This window comes from Scleropages formosus, chromosome 13, assembly GCF_900964775.1.
Source record: "Scleropages formosus chromosome 13, fSclFor1.1, whole genome shotgun sequence".
Taxonomy (NCBI): domain Eukaryota; kingdom Metazoa; phylum Chordata; class Actinopteri; order Osteoglossiformes; family Osteoglossidae; genus Scleropages; species Scleropages formosus.
In genome coordinates this window covers 9073091-9094738 of record NC_041818.1, presented here as the reverse complement: position 1 = coordinate 9094738, position 21648 = coordinate 9073091, and the positions used below count along the sequence as shown (strand labels likewise).

General features: G+C 48.4%; 1 protein-coding gene across 3 annotated transcripts; it reads right to left on the bottom strand.

Annotated features, from left to right (window-relative positions):
* Positions 1-1055: 1055 nt before the first annotated feature.
* On the bottom strand, positions 1056-21521 carry LOC108925423 (transmembrane protein 151A). Of its 3 annotated transcripts, none has more exons than XR_001965403.2 (3): positions 21326-21521; positions 7711-11074; positions 1056-1125 (listed from the first exon to the last, which is right to left on the bottom strand). XR_001965403.2 is itself a non-coding variant. In XM_018737320.2 (2 exons), exons 1-2 carry the CDS (start codon positions 21368-21370, stop codon positions 9422-9424), a joined length of 1698 nt encoding a protein of 565 aa, XP_018592836.1. In that variant the 5' UTR covers positions 21371-21521; the 3' UTR covers positions 5797-9421. The 3 variants fall into 3 exon arrangements, 1 of the variants encoding a protein (XP_018592836.1); XR_001965404.2 differs by lacking the exon at positions 1056-1125 and adding an exon at positions 1135-1149; XM_018737320.2 differs by lacking the exon at positions 1056-1125 and having other exon boundaries at positions 5797-11074.
* Between the last annotated feature and the right edge of the window lie 127 nt (positions 21522-21648).

Genomic DNA, 21648 nt, shown 5'->3' with positions numbered 1-21648 from the left:
TTGGCAATGATGCTGTAAGTCAATAAAGGTCTTTTGTTGGAAACGAGGCTTTTTGTGCAGTGTGAAAGTAGAATTACTCTTGTGATCAATTTAGAGCTGTCTTAAAGTACAGTCCAACTCTTGAGTAAAACAATAAAAAAGAGTGGTTCAGTCCCTTTGCAAGGCAGCCATTTATTTAATTGAGAGGGGAAAGGATAAGAGTATATAGTCAATGTCCTCTTTAATTCCATCCGCTACAGTCTGTCGCGACATTCTACCAAGTACAGAATAATATCAGCATGTGCCGGAAGGTAACAATTCATTTAATGTCTTGTGTGCTTTCAGCTTAAAAGCCTAAAATGTGGCTTGATAAGTAATGATGTAGTTCTACGGATGCAGGTTTTTCGTTTTTTTTTTTTTTTCTTTTTTCTTTTCTCTCTGACATCTGTTTACAATGCTCAAAAAATGGAAATGGCTTTCGTGATTACGGAATTTTGGTGGCTTCAGCACGCTCTTAAATATGAGGAAGAGACGAGAAATGATTAACATTTAAATAATTCTAATTATTGAGCAGGAAAAGGAATGTATTTCTTCACATAAATTCCCCCGAACGCGAAACTACACTTTTCAGCTGCGAAGGACCTCGCTGCAGTGCCCCATATGACATTTCCGGGAAGTATGCATGGCTGCTCAAGCACAAGTCCTGTTCTTTCCTATTTTTTGCTTTCTACCCTTAGAAATGTACTGCGTTCTCCTCTTCCGATTGTTCCCCTCTCTCTCGCTCCTCCTGTGTCTCATAGCTGCTTGCTGAGCTTACGGGTCTGCCTCTCGCGTGCCTCAAAGGCTGCCTTGGTGTCCAGCAGCTCCTCCAGCTGCCTGCGCATCCTGGCCATGTCCAGCTGCGCAGCCTCGCATTGCTCCCGGAGGCATTGGCTCTCATCCCGGAGCTGGGCAGCCGCCGCAGCCAGTCTTTCGCTCTGCTCCCGGCACTTCGTCTGCATCCGTGCGGCGTCGGCCAGCAGGGTCTCCACGCTGACCACCACGGAGTCTAGCTGCTGTTGTGACATCCTTCTCTCTTGGGTTCGAGTGAAAGGCAGGAGAGCAGGAGATGGCAGGATGGAGATGATGGACACGGTGCACGGTTACCTTTAGGTCGTGAGAATGGAGAGACTAGAAATAAGAGGGTGGTAAAAGAGGTTCAGAGTCAAGTGATGAGGGAGGGAGAGGGAGAATGGGATGATGGGATAGAATGACAGAATGGGGGTTGGAAAGTAATGTGACGTTGGGTCGGTTATTGATTTGGAGAAAAGAGTGATAATGGAGCTGTTGTTGGATTAGAAGTAATCAATGATGCGCATGGAAAAAGTACAAAGTACACAAGTAAGGGGTTCAAACTATGGGATGGAGGGAGGAAAGTGGCTCAAGCGGTTTTATGTAGGTGGTGTAAACGGGAGAAAATTGACACAGATTTAACTCCACACAGACTGAGTGGGAAAAACTCGAGCAAATCCTCCACTGAACGGCTCAGGAATAAGAAACGGACTTCTGGAATGACCAAGTCAAAGTCCAGATTTAAATCCAACCGAAATGTTGTGGGAGGGCTTGAAGTGAGCTGGCCATCAAATAGTTAAGCAGTTTTATGCGGAAGGGGGTGCGGCGGGGCAGCGGGTTTCGGCGAGTCCTGCTCTCTGGTGGGTCTGGGGTTCGAGTCCCGCTTGGGGTGCCTTGCGATGGACTGGCGTCCCGTCCTGGGTGCGTCCCCTCCCCCTTCAGCCTTGTGCCCTGTGTTGCCAGATTAGGCTCCAGTTTGCCACGACCCCGCTCGGGACAAGCGGTTTCAGACAGTGTGTGTGTTTTATGCAGAAAAGAGAAAAATGAATCCCATTTGATATAAGCCACTGATAGACTATCACACAGATACATAGATGCCTTAATTTTCTGCTGAAAGGTGCAACAGAAGATGCTGAATCCAATGACATATTTGCTTTCTCCACCCTTGGAAACTGCATCTCACACTAATTTTATTTGAAACAAATTTCTGCTGATAAAATGCACACGATTCTCTTGAAAGGCAATATCATTACGAATGGCAGTGTGATGTCATTTACTATTCTGTTGTTGTAAATGGTACTTTATGAAAAGCTCTTCACAGAGGGGTTATGGAGCACAGGGCATGAGGCAGGGTACACCCTGAATGGGATGCCAGTCCATGGTAGGACTATCTCTCACACACACACAGAAAGGGCAATTTAGAGTCACCAGTTCAATCGAAACACACCTTTGGACTGTGGGGGGAAACCAGAGCACGCAAAAGAGCCTCACGCCATCATGGAGAGAACATACAATCCAAGATTCAAACCCAGAGCCCAGGAGCTGCAAGTTGCCCGCACCGTCTGCTCTGCTACCGTGATACCGAAGATTAATATGAGAAAATAACGTGAGATAAATAGTAATATAAACGCTGAGAGGGAAAGGAATCAGACAGTAATACACGTAGAGAGCAGAGTACTAGTGAGTAACAATCAGTGCACCCGGACACACTTTTGCTAGAAAACCAGACTTCTATGTTTGTATTTATATTATCGCATCTCTGACTTTAGCTTTTTACTTTTACCAAACACTTTTCTCCAAGACTTACTACGAAAGCTGCGCCCAGGCCCGTCTTAGGACCAACTTTCACCTGTTGCACCGACGACGGCAAAACAAATATCCGAACACTGATTCCGAACGGTGTGAACACACTTTCCTAACTGAGCAGGAAAGCTGGCCAGTTTTTCACACACCGTAGTCCTGTTCCTCCTAAATTCACACCGCCACTTCCCCGGAACCGGTAGGTTATGGATCGGTACCAACCGTATGTCTACCTGCTCTTCGCACCCGTGTGTTGTCATCCTTGTGTGTGGATGGGTGTCAGTCCACACTCACACTCACTCTCTCTCTCTCTCCTTCCTTCCTTCCTTCAACCATGTGTCCTAAGTAGCTCTGCTGGACATCGGATTGAATCTGTTGCTGTTTGTTTGCACAGGTTGTCCTCCAGGTTCTGTGGCTTCCTCAGTGTGAGTGTGGGTCGATGTCCCGTCCAGGGTGTCCCTGTGCTGATCAATAATGAGTGCCTTTTGGCGCTGAGCAAACTGCACCTTTTATTTGTGTCCACTTTGTGTCCACTATTTGTTTCCTTCACTCTGACTTTAACTCTGATTTCATTTTCCTGGCGCAGCAGATTTATCGAAAAGATATGTAAATATTTAAACGATATTTAAGTCGCTAACATTGCCAGTGTTTCAGAACATTAATAACCTGATCCTTTTTTTTTAGTATGGGGGGTGCGGTGGCAGAGCAGGTTTGACCAGGTCCTGCTTTCCGGTGGGTCTGGGGTTTGAGTCCCGCTTGGGGTGCCTTGTGATGGACTGGCGTCCGGTCCTGGGTGTGTCCGATCCCCCTTCAACCTTACGCCCTGTGTTGCAGGGTTAGGCTCCGATTTGCCGCGACCCTGCTTGGGACGAGCGGTCTCAGGCAATGTGTGTGTGTGTGTGTGTGTGTATACTTTTTTAGTTCTACCAAAGTGCAACAGATTTTTTTTTTTTTAAAATCAATAATGCTTCTACTTGAGTTCCCTACTTGTTTTTGACTCTCTACCCACTTCTGGCGCCGATTAACTATTAATTATTTATTAATTACTTTTAATAATTCAATTAAGTATCAGTTGTTGGCCGTATTGTGGGAGTTCAGTTTCATAAATCCACCGCCAAAGCGAAAAGGTCTCATTAGGTGAAGGGAGGGAGGGACGTTCGGAGAACGTGTGTGATCCGAGAGCACCCGGCCTCTGCTGGACTCCGGGTGTCTGAGGGGACGGGCCTTTCTCACCGGCACTCAGGCTCCTTCACCCTCTCGATCGGTCGGGATTAAGGCGTCGGCTAAAGGGCGAGTCGACGTTTCCGTGACAACACGCGAGTCCAAAGTCGGCGGCTCCTGCTGCCGGACCCTCGACTGAAGGACGAGCTCTGAACTGCTCCGGCGAATCCCACCCGGCTCAATATGTGTGTGTGTGGCTGTAATCACAGTACCTTAGTGTAAAAACCTGTTGCTCTTGGCTGCATTAGACGAAGGCGTCAGGTAAATAATGGTAAAAAACACTGCACCTAGCAGATGGGGGCCTTTTATCTGTTTAATTGGCTTATACGTGATCGGTGTAACTGACAGCATGTCACGGTGCAGGAGCGGCGCGTGTCGTTTTTGAAAAGGTCTCCTAGCGAGTTGCTGCCGAGACCCGAGTCACGCAGCGCCGACTTCTTGCGAACACAAAAGCAAGAAGCAATATTTCGTTGCGCTCGAGACACGGCACACGTTCAGCCTGAGCCACGTGCTGCCGCGGCCACCATCTGTCCCCATGAGCCCGATTAGACCGAGAGATTAAGAGCCATTTGCCATTTAAAGCCTTCGCTTCGGCTTCGGCCTGGTCAAGGCCACCGGGTCGCGGCGGCTGAACCGTCTCTCTGAGGTTTGTGGCAAAACTCGCCGAAAAGTCGGTGACTCTCGGATCTTCGGCGCCGAGAAGAGGAACGTGGGCACCGATCAGACAGATCGGTCGGTCGGTCAAGCGCCGCGAAACGGAGCAGAACAGTAACCCGGTGTGCTGGGATACTCTGCACTGGACAGTCACCCACACCAGCTCCCACAGTCACCGACCAGCTGCGCTTGATCTGTCAGCTCCCACATGTCACACACCACAGTGTCCACTTCACTGCTGCCTCAACTTCGATCCATCATATAAACCCAAGAGACATTTCATTTACTCACCTTGTTCTGAACCTTCTCCTCGGTGTCCGTCTGTCGTCTTCGCAGGTGGAAAACTTCTCAAGTCCATCCACGGAATGAGGAGCTCTGCTGTCTCTCTTCTCTCTCTCTCTCTCTCTCTCTCTCTCTCTCTCTCTCTCCAATCTGCTCTCTCCCTCCCCAGTACGCTGTCTAAAACCCACATTTACCGCAGTATTCAGAATAAGAGAAAAACACACCTGTCGAGCAGTTACTTTGTGGCTCGGAGGGACTTGTTGTGTCGAAGCAGCCCAAGCCTGAGAGACGACCCCTTATAAAGGGGGCCAGGTGCGAATCGCTGTTGGCCACTACACAACTGTGACCAGTAGATGGCGCCACGTTGACAAACATATTGTTTGTCATTGTTTTTTTTCTTTTTTTTTCTTAGTTTAACTGTGTTAAGTGTGTGCAAATAGCTCAACATTGTCAGTCCCTTTGGAGAAAAGCATCAGCTAAATTAACTGATAAATAATAACAATAATAGCACGGAACGTGCTGTCTGTGTTGTGATTTATATTTACCGCAGTCGACGGTTCTGATTGGCTCACAACTTATGAAGTAGGACGTGTACAGTTGTCTTATGGAACAAGAATGACTGTTTCCAGGGTAACGCAGACATGAGTGCACTAGATGTAGCCAGAAAATAGCTGGAAATAGCCAGACTGACGCCAGATGGACAAAAAGGTTTTGGGCCTGGGACACCAAGTGTGCGTTTGTGTTCCAAAATGTCTGATGCAAGCGTCTGACGCAAACCACTGTATGGAACAAAATGTGTACTGTGGAAGTGAGTTGACAACAAGAGAGGCGCAATGCTGCTGTACTGAATAATGAACGCACGCGGAGTCCGAAACCACTTGTCCCGAGGCAAACCGGAGCCTAACCCGGCAACGCAGGGCGTAAGGCTGGAGGGGGGAGGGGACACACCCAGGACGGGACGCCAGTCCATCGCAAGGCACCCCAAGCGATACTCGAACCCCAGACTCACCGGAGAGTGGGATCCGGCCAAACCCCTTGTGCCACCGCACCCCTGCTAATAATAAACTCATTGCATGAGAACAGGTGTATATTGTCATAAGCTGTTGCGTGCGGCAGGTTTTCATTTCATGAGAATCGAGGCAGAGAGGTTTGTCCGTTCCATTCCGGCTCGGACGTGCGATCGGGTGCTAGATCTACCATACAGCATGCGTCAACATAGATGCGCTGAAAGGTACACACGTGTACCCTGTTTTTACTAACAGCCCTGGGTATCCCTTTCTGCATCAGGAAGAAGGGACTCATCCATAGAAACAGAACCGTCCTGCTCTGGCAAACTTTTCCTCTGCTTACGAGCTGAGATCAGGAACATTCTGGAGTGACCTTGACTGACACCGACACAAGTCGCGCAGTTGCTGACCGACGGCGGCTGAAGTGCTGCAGATTCGGGCTCCGTTCCAGAGGAGAATTACAGCAGTACTGCACCCCGGTGCCATTAGTCATCCCGGGCGCCTAGTAGCAGAGCAGCACATTCTTGGCAGCGGCCTCAGCGAGGGGTGGGAGTGGTGGTGGTGGTGGTGGTGGTGGTGGGGGGTGTAGCCATTCCCTGGAGCAATACTGAAATTGTTGCAGCATCAGTATGGCAGCTGGAAAACACTCGGATGGCAAAGCCGTGCGATCAGTCCAGCATCACGCGTTAAACCAACAAATGAGACGAAACCAACGCGAATAAGACAAATGAGGGGAGGAGCATTTCAAGGAATCGGACTTTATTTGTATCCTCCTCGTTCTCATCACTTAGCGTTGTGGTAGAAGCAGTAGTAGCGACAGAGGTTGTTAACATCGGGAGCAGTTTTGGGTCTAATATTGATTCGATGAAGCCACGAAACAATTCCATCTGCCCTACCCTGCAACTCTCACACACACACACACACACCCCTTTGTCACTGCAGTCCATGATATACATTCTGTGCATATTTACACTGCCGGTCCATTCAGTGTCAGTCCACATTCTTGTTGCTTACATGAAATGTTTAAACGTTGCCCTGGGCAACAGCATTAAATCAGTGTTGTAGGAATGTTATGAGTGAGATGGCTGCGAACGGCGCCCTCTCCATATTGCTACAAGAACATCGCTTCCTGTGTATTCCTATGGGGCCATGTGCTTGCAGTGCTTCGGCATGGTGCGAAAAGCGTGCGCAGCAGCTTCGGCGTACACACGGAAAAGGAAGCCTTCCACCATCAGCAGCTTAGCCTGAAAAGGCAACGGAACGCAAGTGCAGGTACTGGAAAATTTCTTGTTTCACTCAAACCGAGTCCTTCGGGCTAATTTCTTTCGGCGATGAATCACTTATTCTGTGGGTGCTGCGGGGAATTCAAGGATAAAAAAGATCACACTTTTGCCATTAAGCCAAAATACGTGAATCCTTGTGTTTGAGCTCAGACGCACATTCGAGCCCACGGTGTCGCAGCGCACGTTTTAAAGGTGAAGCGAAACAGGTTTCCACTTGTGAAATATTTCTTGTGTGCCTCATTAGGTAAAAAAAAAAAAAATTAGAACAAAATCAGACATATAAGAACTATAAAAAAAATTGGCTCTGCACAACTGTACGCTCAAGCAGACATGTTTTTTCTTCAATGACATTTAAAATTTCTAAGACGGTTCAGGGTGAGGGCACGGTTACCTTTGCACTAGGAACTGTGTGATGCATAGCAATAAGGCATCTGTTGATGTAAAAGAAAGTTGTGAAGCACACAGACACATTAATGGTGTACAGCTGAGCTGGATTCAGGCCTTATTATAATAATGACAGCAATGGTAATAATGTGAGTCCTTTGAAAGAACTTGCCAGACTTTAGTGACAGTGTGTTGGTGCACAACGTCACTCTTCAGCATCATAGATCGCACATAACGTGTGATGTCTTGACATGAGGGGCTCAACTTACGCTTTGCATGAGATCACTGGCCCCACGTTGACCCCAAAGCCTCGCGTGAGACCTGTCTGCACGCCTGCAGACAACTGCGCGGCGAGAGGAACGTCTCCGCAACGTGCGGTTCGCGCCGTCCGTGGGCGTCCTCTGCAGTCCGTCTCCGACTCCTTATTGAACATCCAACAGCGGAGAAAACGCAACAAGCGTGTCATCGCTTCCGACTCGCGCAAAGGCGACACTGTCCCGGGACGCAGGGCCATGTGGTCCGAAGTTGCCGAAACGCAAAATTGAAAAGCAAAGTAAAAAAAAAAATTGATCAAACATTAGTGAGGCATAGATGGTGACATATCTGAGTACAAGACGCACAAAACACAGCATAGTGCAAAGACACAGTGTTCCTTGAGAAAGAAAGTGTTCAACGACGATGTAAAGCTGCAAAGTCACAGAGAGCCTCCCGTCCTGCTCCGCATCGCTCGCTGTTCCCTTCGTCCGGTCGAACCGCTGGCCAGCGCGGCGCCTTCTATGTCACTCTTATCCCTGTCCCACACCCCATGTTGGAAAACAAGCAGGAACAAACAGGGTGCACTCACAATCTACCTGTTCACACTGCTCTTCTATTGGTCAACCGGCCCCCCTGGGGTTCTGCGCTCCAGCCAATCAGGAAGCGAAGGCGTACAGAGGGGCGGGCCTTGGCCAGGGCACCTCCCACAAACACTCATGCTCCAGAGATGCAAAGTATGCTGCGCCGTGTTAACGAGGATAAGTACGGATAGAAATTTGGACTTTCCTGCTCTTTGAAAATAGTGCATATGACCTGTGTCTATTCAGTTGGTGCGTCGGAAGGCATTTTTTTTAAATGTACGTATTTATTTTTAAAGGTGATTTGTGAAGGAGCAGATTTCCCAGAATGCAGCGGAAGGACTGTTTGAAGGATTTACCCTTATGATCGCTGGGGTGACGCCCGGGTTGTTTTTCAAAACGCTTCCCGGCAGCTCCCAAGTCACCATGGTAACCATGGCGACCGGATGTTGTCGAGGGGAGACGGGAGCCTGGCTGCGATTCAGGATCGGGCAATAGTTAGAGAGATATTCACAGGGTTACTTCTGAGAGACACGTCAACGGACTCATCCTCGTCTCTCCTTGGAGGTTTCGATACCGGCAGAAGGGACCGGCATTAACTGCATGAACTGAAGCTACCACTACTGCTGCTCTTTTGAGGATCTGTGGAAAAGTTGTAGAGTTGTAACTGCAGGTAGACTGCACCCATGTCACGCGATATTTTTGTCATGTTCAAGGCCATGAGAGTAGCTATCATTAAACCGAGGGATTTGCGAAGTTCTCTCGCCGCTTCGAGTTGTGGCAAAGAAATTTACCGTAATCTCCAGGTACCGTTAAACCTGCTCCTGCAGCATGGCCAGAGACGCCACTGACGTTGCGCCGCAGGTTCCCTTCGAGTTGCGCGTTAATTGTGAGTCTTCAGAGCAGTTTGATCAAGCGGATTGTTCTTTGGAAGACAGGCAGACAGGAAGAACACATCTGCTCATGCTATTCTTCTTTTTCTTTCCCAGTCTACCGATCTGCTCTCCGCCTACAACCACCTTTCACTTCTGATTATTCATCTGTTTCCACCTAAACTATTTCTTATGGGTTCCCACCTCACTGGATGAGTTTTACTCCCGTCTCCTCTGTGCTGACATGTCTGTTTCTCCTTGTCTTCCTCCCGCTATCATATCTCCCCACCATGGCAGCTCTCCTCTCCGTGTACAATGAGCACTGGGAACATGAAAGCGTCTTGATAGGCAGGTGGTCTGTCCCTCTCCCCATTCTCTTCCTCCCCTTCTCTCTCCTCTCTCTCTTCCTCCTCTCTCCCTTCCTGCTCCTCCTCTTCTTCCTCTTCCCCTGCTCTTTCCAGAACTCTCCTGCTTTCCTCATCCTGCCGTGCCCCGAGGCCCAGAAACCCCCCACCGGTTTCGTCACCCCTCCCTCCAATGCCACCGCCGATGCTGTGCGAGTGGAACAGGCAGGTGGGCCGGGAAGCCTGGAGCCGCCCCAGTGAAAAGCCACTCCGACTCAGCACAAGTCTGCCACCTGCCACTCCGGCCGCGCCTCCGTTAGCCCTCATTCCCACCACAGTTCCGCTCATGATAATGTTTGTACCTATGGCAAGGTTACCCCTGATCCGCGATGGCAGCGAGGAGCTGCTGGAGGAGCGCCGGCAGCGAGGACAGTTCTGAAGAAGGTAGCCTGAGCGAAAGGCCCCTGGGGTGGCCGTGCTCGCCGGAGGAGGGGGATTGCTGCTGGTGGCCACATCCATGAGCAAGGCCTCGGAGTAACTGGGCACGATGTGCTGGTTGCAGCGGATGTGCCACTCCAGCTCGGTCATGTCCACGGTGTTGACCCGTGAGATAGTGCGGTAAGTGGAGTTTGGACCACTGGCTCCAGTGCCTACCGCGCCGTTCTCTCCCAGCTCCCCGGTTTCACGAGGTTCCTCGGTGTCGCCGAACAGCTTCTCCACGTGGTAGTGGACGTACGCCGTCCGATACTCGGCAACCACGCGCAACGGCCAGGAGAGCAGCAGAGCAGAGGCCAGCCAGAACACGTGGTGCCGGGCGAACCACGGTGGGTGCGCTGGGTCTGGGAAGGCCAGCATGTGCTCGCGGAAATCCACGTTCTTCAGGTGCATACCCTCGCGGGCCTCCATGTAGTCGTCAAGGCCTTCATTGTCGCCGAAAAATCGGGCCCGCTGCGTGAGGTAGGCGGCTTCGGCACGGGCGTTGGCGAAGCTGAAGCACTTGGTGAAGCGCAGACGCACCGCCGGATGCTCTAGCAGGCCGAGCAGCTGCCTGGACACGTCTTTCACCCCGTGGCGCCCGTAGTCGAACTCTGAGCTGGACGTGTGCGTGTTGACGCGCTCATGGTAGACCTGCGTGGTGGTGTAGGCATCCCCGTTGCGGTAGCGTGTCACCTGGCGGGTGCGGCGAACATAGTGGTAACTGATGGCCTTCCACCAGATGCAGGGTGTGGCTTGCTGGAGCCGCTGAACACGCTCGTAGACCTCGCCCACTTCTGCCTGCGCCAGCATGGCGGTCTTGGAGTAGCAATGCCAGCATTCCACCAGGTACACCACGTAGAGCATGGCCAGGAAGGCCAGCGGGATATAGACGTAGCCGCTGGAGCAGGGGCTGTCGTGGTGCAGGCGGGGTCGTTGGCCATACTGGTAGCCGGCAGCGGGGTCACTGGTGGTGAGGACGGGGACACGGCACACAGCACACCAACCCAGCGTGCCGAAGCAGCCAAACATGAGCAGCGTGAGTAGCAGGCACTTCCACTGGGACTCTCGGCACAGCGCTCCGCTCAGGGACTGCTTCAGGGGACGCTGCTGGAGTCGGCGGGGGCATCGAGGCATGGTATGGGTGCGGGGAGCGTGGGACAGTGAATGGTAAGAAGGGAAAGGGAACAGGAAGTAGCGTGTAATTAAGGGCCACAGATGGCAATGACACAGCAAAGGAAAGGTTGAGGGTGAAGGGCAGAAGGGTAGGGGATAAGAGGTAGGAGGATTTGGAAGAAAGGGTGTGGACACAGGGACACACACATGGTATCGAAGAAGTAATCAGGAAAAGGTGAGTAAAAGTGGGTAAAAATTCAAGGATTAAGAAAGCAGATGGTCGGCAGGTTAGAGCAAAGCGAAGGATGTGATGAGCAAGGGTTTGTGGTGTTCACATGGGTACCAGGGTCAGGATGGGGTAGAAGAGAGAAAAAGAGAGTAAGAGAGAGTTAATCTCTGTGGGCAATACACAACCGTACTCTGTACTCAGTATATCTGCGCTCCTTGCACATTATGTACGGAGGAGCTGCAGACGTACACAACGAATACACACCGTGCGGTACTGAACAAATTCACCTGAGATCATTGATCAGCTGGATTTCACACCGAGATCTGGTGGTACGATGGTGCAGCGTGTGGCAGAGATGACAGCAGCTAGGCTGTGCCTTTGGGCTTAGGTTTGGTCCCCATTCATTTGGTGTGTAATCTGCGTGTTGCCTCTGTGTTAGCGTGTGTGTTTCGTCTGGGTGCTCCAGTTTTCTCCCACTGTCCAAAGAAAGGTGTTTGAGGTAGACTCATTGTGTGTGTTTATGGGGGTGTATCACATTGCTCAACTGTATACGAGGGCAAGCGATTGTAGGGTGTCGAGTGTCTAGCGCTAGAAGTCACCTTGTACAAAGATTAACTGAGAATATCAGCTAAATACTAGTGAATCATTGTACCTTGCTTTGGAGGAAGGTGTTTGCTTAGTGAAGAAATATAAATGAAAATCCTTGATTTTTTTTTTTTTGAGCTTGGGAACAGCAGGGCTTGAATTTAGTCAGCAGTTCATTTATTTTTCCCCTTCAGTCGAGGAATCTAGAAACACTTCTCCCGCGTGTGATGAATTCTGCGCTTCGTTCACCAAACCCTCGGCCGTACCCGAAATCCTACGCCGTCAGCACTACGGAGAAGACGCGGACACGGGTACGGGCAATGCGGGCCACTGCTGCTCTCTGCTGCCAGCTCCTCTCCTGGTGGTAGGAAGTAGAACTGCGGCTACGTGGCCCAGCAGCAAACCGACGCTCGCAAGCCATACGGAGACGTGCACACGGACACCCCGGAAAGCGGTGCAAATGAGGCTGCCGCATGGGCCAACGCAGACTGAGGCAAGAATCACGCAAACACGGGCACGCGGCCATGGAGAGGCACAGGCTGCGAAGGTCTGCGGAGCTGGGAGGCAGACTGCTACACAGGCCAGCACGCTGCAGGAGCTCATGAGCTCATTTGATGAGAAGCGGTTCATGACACGTTTCAATCGGCTGCGCGTCTGCGCAAAAATTATATCGTTTTAGCCTGGTGTCCAGCACTCGGTCCTGTGCGATCAGAGCGTCTTCCAGCACCTTTTATGCAGATAACAGCCTCGCCACTGGGAGAAACGGCCACATCATCCCAATCAAGACTTTGTGTTTTTCTGCCGAGCCGACGAGAGTAAGTGCAGGTGCCCCTTTATGCGTCCAGCTCAAGAAGAAGCAAAGCATTTATCCTTACTGCAGTCCGACCATATTCACCTGTACTACAAATAACTGTGGAAATAAGAGACCCAGCCCACATGATCACACATGCTCTCGTTTCCCACCATCTCAATTAGACTCTCAATCACAAAAGCCTCTCTATGAGAATGACTGAACTACTACAGTAATATATTATTAAGCAGTAATATATTACAGTAGTAATACATTATTAAGATAACATAAAAGGCAATAAATGTAATGTACTGGTGAACATTTAGGACAGATCCGTCATCACAAGTACAGGAGAGTCTTGATTATCTGGCCGTCTGTGTTATTCAGGTATTTTCAGTCTTTCTTTATGCAGGACATTTTGCAAAATCCTTTCGAAAAGCCGTCCGGTTTGGAACTGATGGCAGCTATCGAGCAGTGATGCTGGAGCTTCTCTCATCATCACACGGAGCCTTGTTTTGAGAGTTCTCCTTTTTTCATTTTTGTTAGTTGAGTACTGAAATGTGACAGCGAGAATGAGCGATGGATGAGGGGAAAAAAAAAATCATGACTTCCGTGGAACAGAAAGTTCAACTCATAAAGATCATGACGAAAAATGCTATCAAGAAAAAAAATAGCAGACTTCTGGTGACTGGAAGAAGAACCATATTTTTGTAAAAATGCAACAACTCTGGTTTAATTTTGTTTTAATTTAGGGGTAATTTTAAAAGCACTGAAATAATGATAAACATTTTGGGCTGAATATTAATAAAGTTTTTATAGCTTTCTATTACTGAGAATACCTGACAATCTGTTTCCAAAATACAGCTCAAATTACATATGGTTCCATATTATCCAGATTTTTTCTGCATTGCACGTGAGTATGTCCACTCTGTAAATTAACTGCATTGCACTAGAATAAATAAAATATATGCTGTTGAATGTACTGTCACATTTGATCCATAAATCATGCAACGTGCCAAAAACGTTACTTTATACAAGTGGGAGGGTGTCCCAAGTAATGACCTTAATGTTTAGATAATAACAGTGAACAGCTGGTAGTGTAGTGGTTTGAGCTACTGCCTTTAGAGCTAAAGGTTGCAGGTTTGATCCTTACCTCTGGCTGTAGTGCCTTTGAGCAAAGTCCTTACCCTAACTTGTGCCAGTAAAAATTGCCCAGCTGTATAAAGGGGTAAATAATTGTATGATTATAAGCTGCTTTGGAGAAAAGTGTCAGCTAACTGAATAAATGTACATGAATTCCCTGCTTCCACTCACTCTGCCTCTTGAGCCTTAGGCACAACAAAGAACTGCCAACACTCCATCAATGTGGAGACATTTTTAGATGAAAAAAAAAAAACCCAAACCAGTAAAAAGCACACAAGTTTTCCAGAATAAGACTTACCCCTCGTAGTGCTAATGTCACTTAGGTCAGGCTTAGGAAAAGAAATGTACGTGTAGGTTTATTCTAAGGGTTATTTCATTTAGTGTCCCCTCTCAGTCAAAGCACACCTTGTCACCGCATTTCGTATACGAGATTGTGCTCACACCTGGAGCAAACCTAGCTCATTCCTGCCCTCCACAACACATGTGCGCCAGCGCATATATGGAGGGAGGTCTCAACATTTCTATCGGGCTTCACTCTCCACCGATCAACAAAACCTTTCGCCTACAGATATATGTCCTGGGACCTTTGTTTTGTGTTGGCTGGGCTGGGCGGTCCAGTATCTCCAGTTCCAGATGGACTGCCTTGCACATTTTATGGGCCCTTGTACAGCACAGACAGAATTGGTGGTTTGCAGTTTCATCTGTGAACAGCAAATACAAGTGCTTTCTCTTGGTGGGCAGGGCCATTAGAGACAGGCAGTCCTCTGTTTCTCCACACACCGGACTCTGTCCTGGCTCCGAATGAAGCTCCTCCACCTTACTGAACCAGCAAGACCGATGATGAGGCAGAGGCCTGGTCTGACTTCCAGGACTGATTTCCTCAAAGGTCTATTTTGGGAGAGAGGTTTTCAATACAGAGAACATAAGTGGGGCAGGGTGGTGCAGATGGTCGATGTCCTGACGTCTGGTAGCAATGGTAGAAATCCAAATTTGGCTGAGTACCAATCGTTTAGCATGCTCATTCTAAACCAGCATTGGTCAGCATACATCTTAATCTGAAGGCTGGGCCCCTGGGGAGTAAACAGACCAAGTGTTTGGAACCATTTATGCTAATTTATGACATAAAAAGAAGGAAATTGTGTTAGTCCCTGCAGCCTCTGGCTGGTGAGCTCTAGCTATGAGCTGCAACGGGGATCGTGCCCCAGCAGTCCAGCACGCAAGACCAAAGAGGCGATAGCTGCAGGTGAGCTACAGCCATGGTAAACATGGTCAGGAACACATTCTTCTCCTGTTACAGCTGAAAAATAAGGCACCAAGGAATTCGCATGGAATGTAGAAAAGCTTCTCAAGTACTTGAGCTTTTTTGAACTACGCACATTTTGGCGAAGCTTTTTTCGAGTTGCACGGGTGTCTGTGAACCTTGATGTCATTAATGTCACTAATGAAGTTACTTATTGCATTATCAAGGTATTCCACAGTCAGTCCATTTTAAGGAATGAATTAGGACCTGATAAAATGGAATAAGTGAATCTGATGTGTAAGCAATTCATATAAATGCGCTGCACTCGTAACCTGGGCGAACAATATTATGAAGCTATCTCCTTTGGGTACTCATTTGTTTTCTGCACAGAATTGCTTTTCCAATTTAAATACAAAATTCTACAGGAAATTACACAATTTCACTTTTTTTACCTATAGATTCAGTCCAGTTAACTTCAGTATGCTAGGTTTATTTTGGTAGTTGCTATCTCACCAAAAACTGCCATAAGCTCATTGTTATTTTGTAACCTCATACATTTTCTTGCCTTCTATAAATCTACCCCTGTAAGTTACTTTGGACAAATGCATCAGGTAAAAAATGATATCAAAGAAGTTTTTTTATACTGAGAGTCTTATGTCTCTCTTAGCATATGTTTTATGGGCTACAATGGAGCATGGGAGAGGAAAACAAATATGTATATGTGTGTTCAAATCTCTTTGGATTGCACAGGTCAGTCTGTAATCTGTTCTCTCAGGCCAGATCAGGCACAAAAAAGTAAAGTTAAATCCCAGCTAAACGGCCTCACAAATGGACCAACTGCTGTTCCAGAAGGAAAGAGCAGAGAAGCGAAGTGGAAATTAGATGTTTCACATCTCAGAGTTTTTGTCTATAATTTTTTTTTAAAACACTGCCGCTCATACTGCTTTCAAACCCATCAGTATAAAATGATGCTCTTGGAAGAGACGGAAACCACGGTCCACTATGGCGGGAGCGGGAGATGGAGGTCGGGAGAATGAAGAGTCCTAATCTACAGCACATCTTTCTCATCCTATGAATGCAGGTCAGACTTTCGGCCACAGAACACAACTGGGATCTCTTCTTTTCACACATGCCCAGTACCATAACGTATTTGGAACAGATTTCTGGAAAAGAAATCTAATTTTTCTTGTGCAAAACAAATGGATATTCAAATGTACAAAAAGAGGATTGCAAAACCAGGATTGGCTTTGATGCGAGATGGTTCTAGCTGGAGTTACTGTAACAGAGGACAGTGCATTAGCACTGCCAAAACTAAATTAAAACCCTTTGCAAGCTCTCTTCCTCACCTCCCTCTGCCTGACTCTACTTTTATTGATCAGACGGTAACAGGAGCTCCAAGGTTAACTCAACATGGGAAAAATGACAGGATGAAGAAGAAAAAGAGGAAAGAAGACAGAAAAACAGATATTTATCGGAAGCATTATCGTAAGGGCCTCCATTATTTCTCAGTGCTGCTACTTATGTAACCAGATTGTCCTAGTGATCAGATGTGAGTCCAATTTCAAATCTACCAATTATGTTGATTATTCCACTGGAGTCCTCAATTGGAAAAGGCAGTGTGTCACAGAGTAGAGGAGCTTTATATGTGAAATGCGTGATTCAATAATGCTTCCAAGACCAGAGCAGTAACCAAAGACAAAGGTCGGCAAATTATTTACACTACTGAATGGGATTGCCAGAAGTTGTTAGACGGCCCACAAAATACTTCCTACGTTAACTGCCCGGCAGCATACTCCATTCAGCACATTGCAGTTCAAGGGAAACGGCAATGTGTATATTTGGGGGCAGGAGATGGGAGGAATAATGGAACAAAGAAGAAAACAGATTTGGCAAAGAAAAAAAAGCCAGGGAAGTAGAAGAAAGAAGGCGAGGTGAGAGAGAGTGAGAGGGAGTGAGAGACTGAATGTGTGAAAGACAGAGAGTGAAAAAAGAGTGTGAGAGAGGTGACAGGATAAATGACAGAGAGACAGCAGACTGCACATCCCCAGGGAACAGCGCTGTCAAAAAACAGCAGCCTCATCTCGCTCTCCTTTCTGCTGTCCCTTGCATCTAAAAAAATGCCCCCGTGCTGAAAATGCAACTCGAGAATAATCTGGAGGTCCCTCTCCCTGTCAGATCAATTAAAGCAGGGAGACTGACGCCTGGTTCCCCGTATTCATTTCAGGACGACTCCCTTTCAGTCAAATAGCGGTTGAGATAAAATGCGCATATCAGATTCTGACTACTGCTGTTCTCGGCATCTCAAAAGCAAAGACAAAAACGACAGCGCGACTTAGCCGTGTCCACTTTTCTTGCATTTTCACAAACGTGGATCATTCAGCGCTGCTTTGCAGAACTCACAATGGGACAGCTTTCCTAGCCGCTGCTTATCTCACCCATCTGTGCTTATTCATCTCCACAACATACAGCAAATAATCTCTTATGATTTGGTCCATTTAGGGGCTGCTGTTTACTGAAGCCGTTTGTCTATAGCCTGTCTACTTGATTACATACTGCATTATTCAGAGGCTTTTGCAGTCTTTCGTTTTTTTATTCTTGTCTCGTCACCACCTGGAGTCGGAGTGCTTCTTTTCATTCCTCAAAATCCCAAAAGTGCTGAACTCCTCGCCAGTTTCTATCTGTGTAAATTCCTTAGGGGATTACAGCTCTCCAAATGCAAAATCAGGCATGGGAAAAAAAAAATCAACACTGACCAGCCTAATAGAACATCACCCAGAAGCACTCCTGCACCATCTTGCCAGATTCTGTGTCAGCAGCCTTGCTTGCCATAGTTTTGCACAACACACACTTTGCTTTGACCTTCCCTTTCTACACTTTTCTAAAGGAGGCAGGATTCCCAGATGAAGCTCCTGTAATTTCAGCACGGCCCCAGATGACACTAATGGCAAATGACATACCAATTACAGCTTTAAAAACTAATTTTACACATTTAAAAAGCGTACCACTTCACTAACACACACACACACACACACTCGGTTTACGCTGACAAAGTTAGCTTAACACTATATATAGACCAGCAATTTAAAAATGTGAAAGTCTTGATCCTTTAATCTTCACATTGATGATATTTGCTTTTCATCAACCACAGAGAATCAAGCTCTACTGCTATAATTCAGTCCCCTTTTCACTGTCCTACTTTTACAAATATATAATTCCTTCTCGGTTTTCCTCTTATTCTCTTCATAAATTTCACTGCTGACACCTCGCACCAAGCCCAAGTTATTACACATTTCCCTTTGTAGAAGCAATACTACATATACTAAGTGAAGTACTGACTGAAAATACTTATTTTCTTTAATTGTGCCATGTAAATATGCCATATCAATAATGTTACAAGTTGTTGCCAAAATTACTTATTAAAAAAGTTCTCCTTGGATAAACTCAAATATCAATGAATTTCTCAAACTGGAAAGTTTTCTGCTTTTACAAAGAATTAAGAATATTGGTTGAAGCCACGTGACATACATTTACATTTATTTTTTTAGCTGATGCTTTTCTCCAAAGCAACATACAATGTTAAGGTTAATTACTACAAGCTTACAATTATTTACCCATTTATACAGCTGGGTAATTTTACTGGAGCAATTTCCCCATGTCCCCATCCCCAGCAACGTCCCCATCATCCATACATCCGGACAAGAATTATACACCTTCGGGATCTGATCACTCGCTGCATCCCAGCCAGATGCTATACTCGGTCGTCCTATGCACAATCAAAAGCCCAAAAGTTCCCCATTCTGGCTGCACCATGGTGGAATGTTCTCCCTTTTCCACTCAGAAATGCTGGGTCCCTCTCAACATTCAAGAAGGCTCCAAAACACATTCTCTCCTTACCTACCTGACCCATAACTTTCAAAAAATAACACTCTATCAGTTCTTTTCATGGCTATTAGCTCAGTATAGGAATAACTGACTGTACCTCAAGACCTGCATGTCAGCAGCGGTGTTTCTCTGTGTGTGAAATGCAATTTTGTTGACTCAGTTCTATGTCACTGGAGCGCCTGCGAAAGGAACAAATGTAATTTTAGGCTGCACGTCTCCAAGTGAAATAGTACCTTCAGTGAACAGCTGGTAGTGTATTGGTTAAAGCTGCTGCCGTTAGATCCAAAGGCTGCAGGTTTTAATCCCACCTCTAGCTGTAGTACCCTTGAGCAAGGACTGTCTGAAACTGCTTGCCCCATACAGGGTTGCGGGGAGCCGGAGCCTAACCCAGCAACACAGGGCGAGGGGCTGGAGGGGGAGGGGACACACCCAGGACGGGACGCCAGTCCGTTGCAAGGCACCCCAAGCGGGATTCAAACCCTAGACCCACCGGAGAGCAGGACCCGGTCCAACCCACTGTGCCACTGCACCCCCCCCCCCCCCAATTGCTGTATAAATGGGTAAATAACTGCAACCTTAACGTTGTTGCTTTGGAGAGAAGGTGAGAGCAAACAACATGTATTCTTCAAAATCAGTAATTTATAAGATATTTTTAAATTACAGTATGTTATTTACTGAAGGGGGCACGGTGGCGCAGTGGGTTGGACCGGGCCCTGGTCTCCAGGGGGTCTGGGGTTCGAGTCCCGCTTGGGGTGCCTTGCGATGGACTGGCGTCCCGTCCTGGGTGTGTCCCCTCCCCCTCCAGCCTTACGCCCTGTGTTACCGGGTAGGCTCCAGTTCCCCGCGACCCCGTATGGGACAAGCGGTTCAGAAAATGTGTGTGTGTGTTATTTACTTCATTCTCAGGTTGGTACCATACTAGCCTAGGCCTAGGTCATGAGCCATGAACCTTGTACTGCTACCTTAGATATGCAGTGACTTCTTGATTTTCATTAAAAATTTATTAGCTTTTTTTACTGGATTGAAGGCACAGAGAGAGGAAGCAAAAAGCAGAAAACAAAGTCATAAAGCGCTGGAGACGGAGGGGCTACAGCTGAAAGAGACCTCCCGCTTTCTGAGGCGGCGACATTCAGCACCTTCGAAAGGTGACGGAGTCAGTATTAACGGGGTCACTTCAGCGATTCGCGCAGGAACGTCTGCGGAACGAAAAACAAAAAAAGAACACGCACACACCGCGGCGCAAATTGCCTTCGTGAGAAGCGCGGGATCCCTGGTGCGAAACCGTCATTTTTTATCCGTGCGCACACGAGAGCTCTCCGAGACTAGGAGGGGCTGCGCCGAGCCGCTGACGAGAATCTCCACACTGCGGCTCCGTCTCAAAGGAACGTTTGGAGGGCGCGCGAGAGCGGCGCGAGAGGCGGCGCGAGGCGACACGGGCGGAGCGGACCAAGGTGAACCTGGCAGGAGGCGCGAGCCTGTTTCAGCTGCAATGCAGACGTCAGACGTGCGGCGATGGAGGAGGAGCGGGGGGGGGTGACAATGGTGCAAAAGACGGACGGGGTTTAACCGTATGCGTAACGTGCGGGACGCGTCGCACCTACTGAGTCGCGCATCTGACCCAGCAGCCTGTTTGTGGCTCGTGTAAAACTCCATTAGTGACGTTCCGCTGCCAATACCTGAGCTGCAGCTGCGCCGCGGGATTCAGCAGCACGTGAATAAAACATCACTGACGAGACCGTTGCGTCCCGAGCTGCTTGCTGGTCGTATTGTGGCTTCCCATGCAGTACCCTGTAGTACCGTATTCGGTACACTGTAGTACCCTGCCAGACACCGTCCGCAGTCCGTGAAAACTGGCCACTTCACTTGCTGGTGTGCATCTTACTCTGCGTCAGGGTAAATATACTTTCAAAGTACAGCACTGGCATTCAGTACGCTTACATCTCGATGTTTATGCGACAAAACCTGGATTATATCCAGAATTGTGTCAGTGACAAACGCGCTCCTAAAGAACTGCTAACACACGCGCGCGCGCATTGAGGGACTCAGCGAAACTCGCGCGTATTCATTGTGCTTTAGCTGCAGCATTTTATAATCAGCTGGTGAAAATGGGCATTTTTCGGCTTTTAAAACAACAAAATCACATACAAGGGAGCAGTAAACTGTCCCCAAGTCCGCTCCTCCTGCCCCCCCACCTCCACCCACCACGGATGAAACGGCGATTTAGAGCCCGACGCTTTTGCTCTGCGTCCAGTGGAGCCTCGCGGCTCTGACATGTAATATTTGAGTGACATTAGGGGAACACGGTCCTCCGGAGAACAGGCACACGTCCACAGACAGGGTAACAAGCGCGAGCGCACGCACGGACAGCTCCGCTACCTCTTCTCTTGCACTGCCGTTCAGGGTTGGCGCCTCATCGGTCATCTTTATCCCCCCGGTGCCCCTTCTTCCCCCGACTCTGGTTGCCTCCAGTTAGCATCGGAGTGCAGCCCGGAATTGGAAGAACCCGGCGGCCCGGTGTGGGGACCTCCTGGCCGGCTCCGTCACCCCATCTGATCTGCGGCAGCAGCAGCAGCAGCAGCAGCAGCAGCAGCTCCCGGTTCGGTTCCGGACCGCCTGCGGCTTACACGCATTATATCCCACAGGAAAGTCGCTCCGTGGCGTTTGCTCCGCACTTTTCCTCCTCCGCTGCCGGCGTTCTT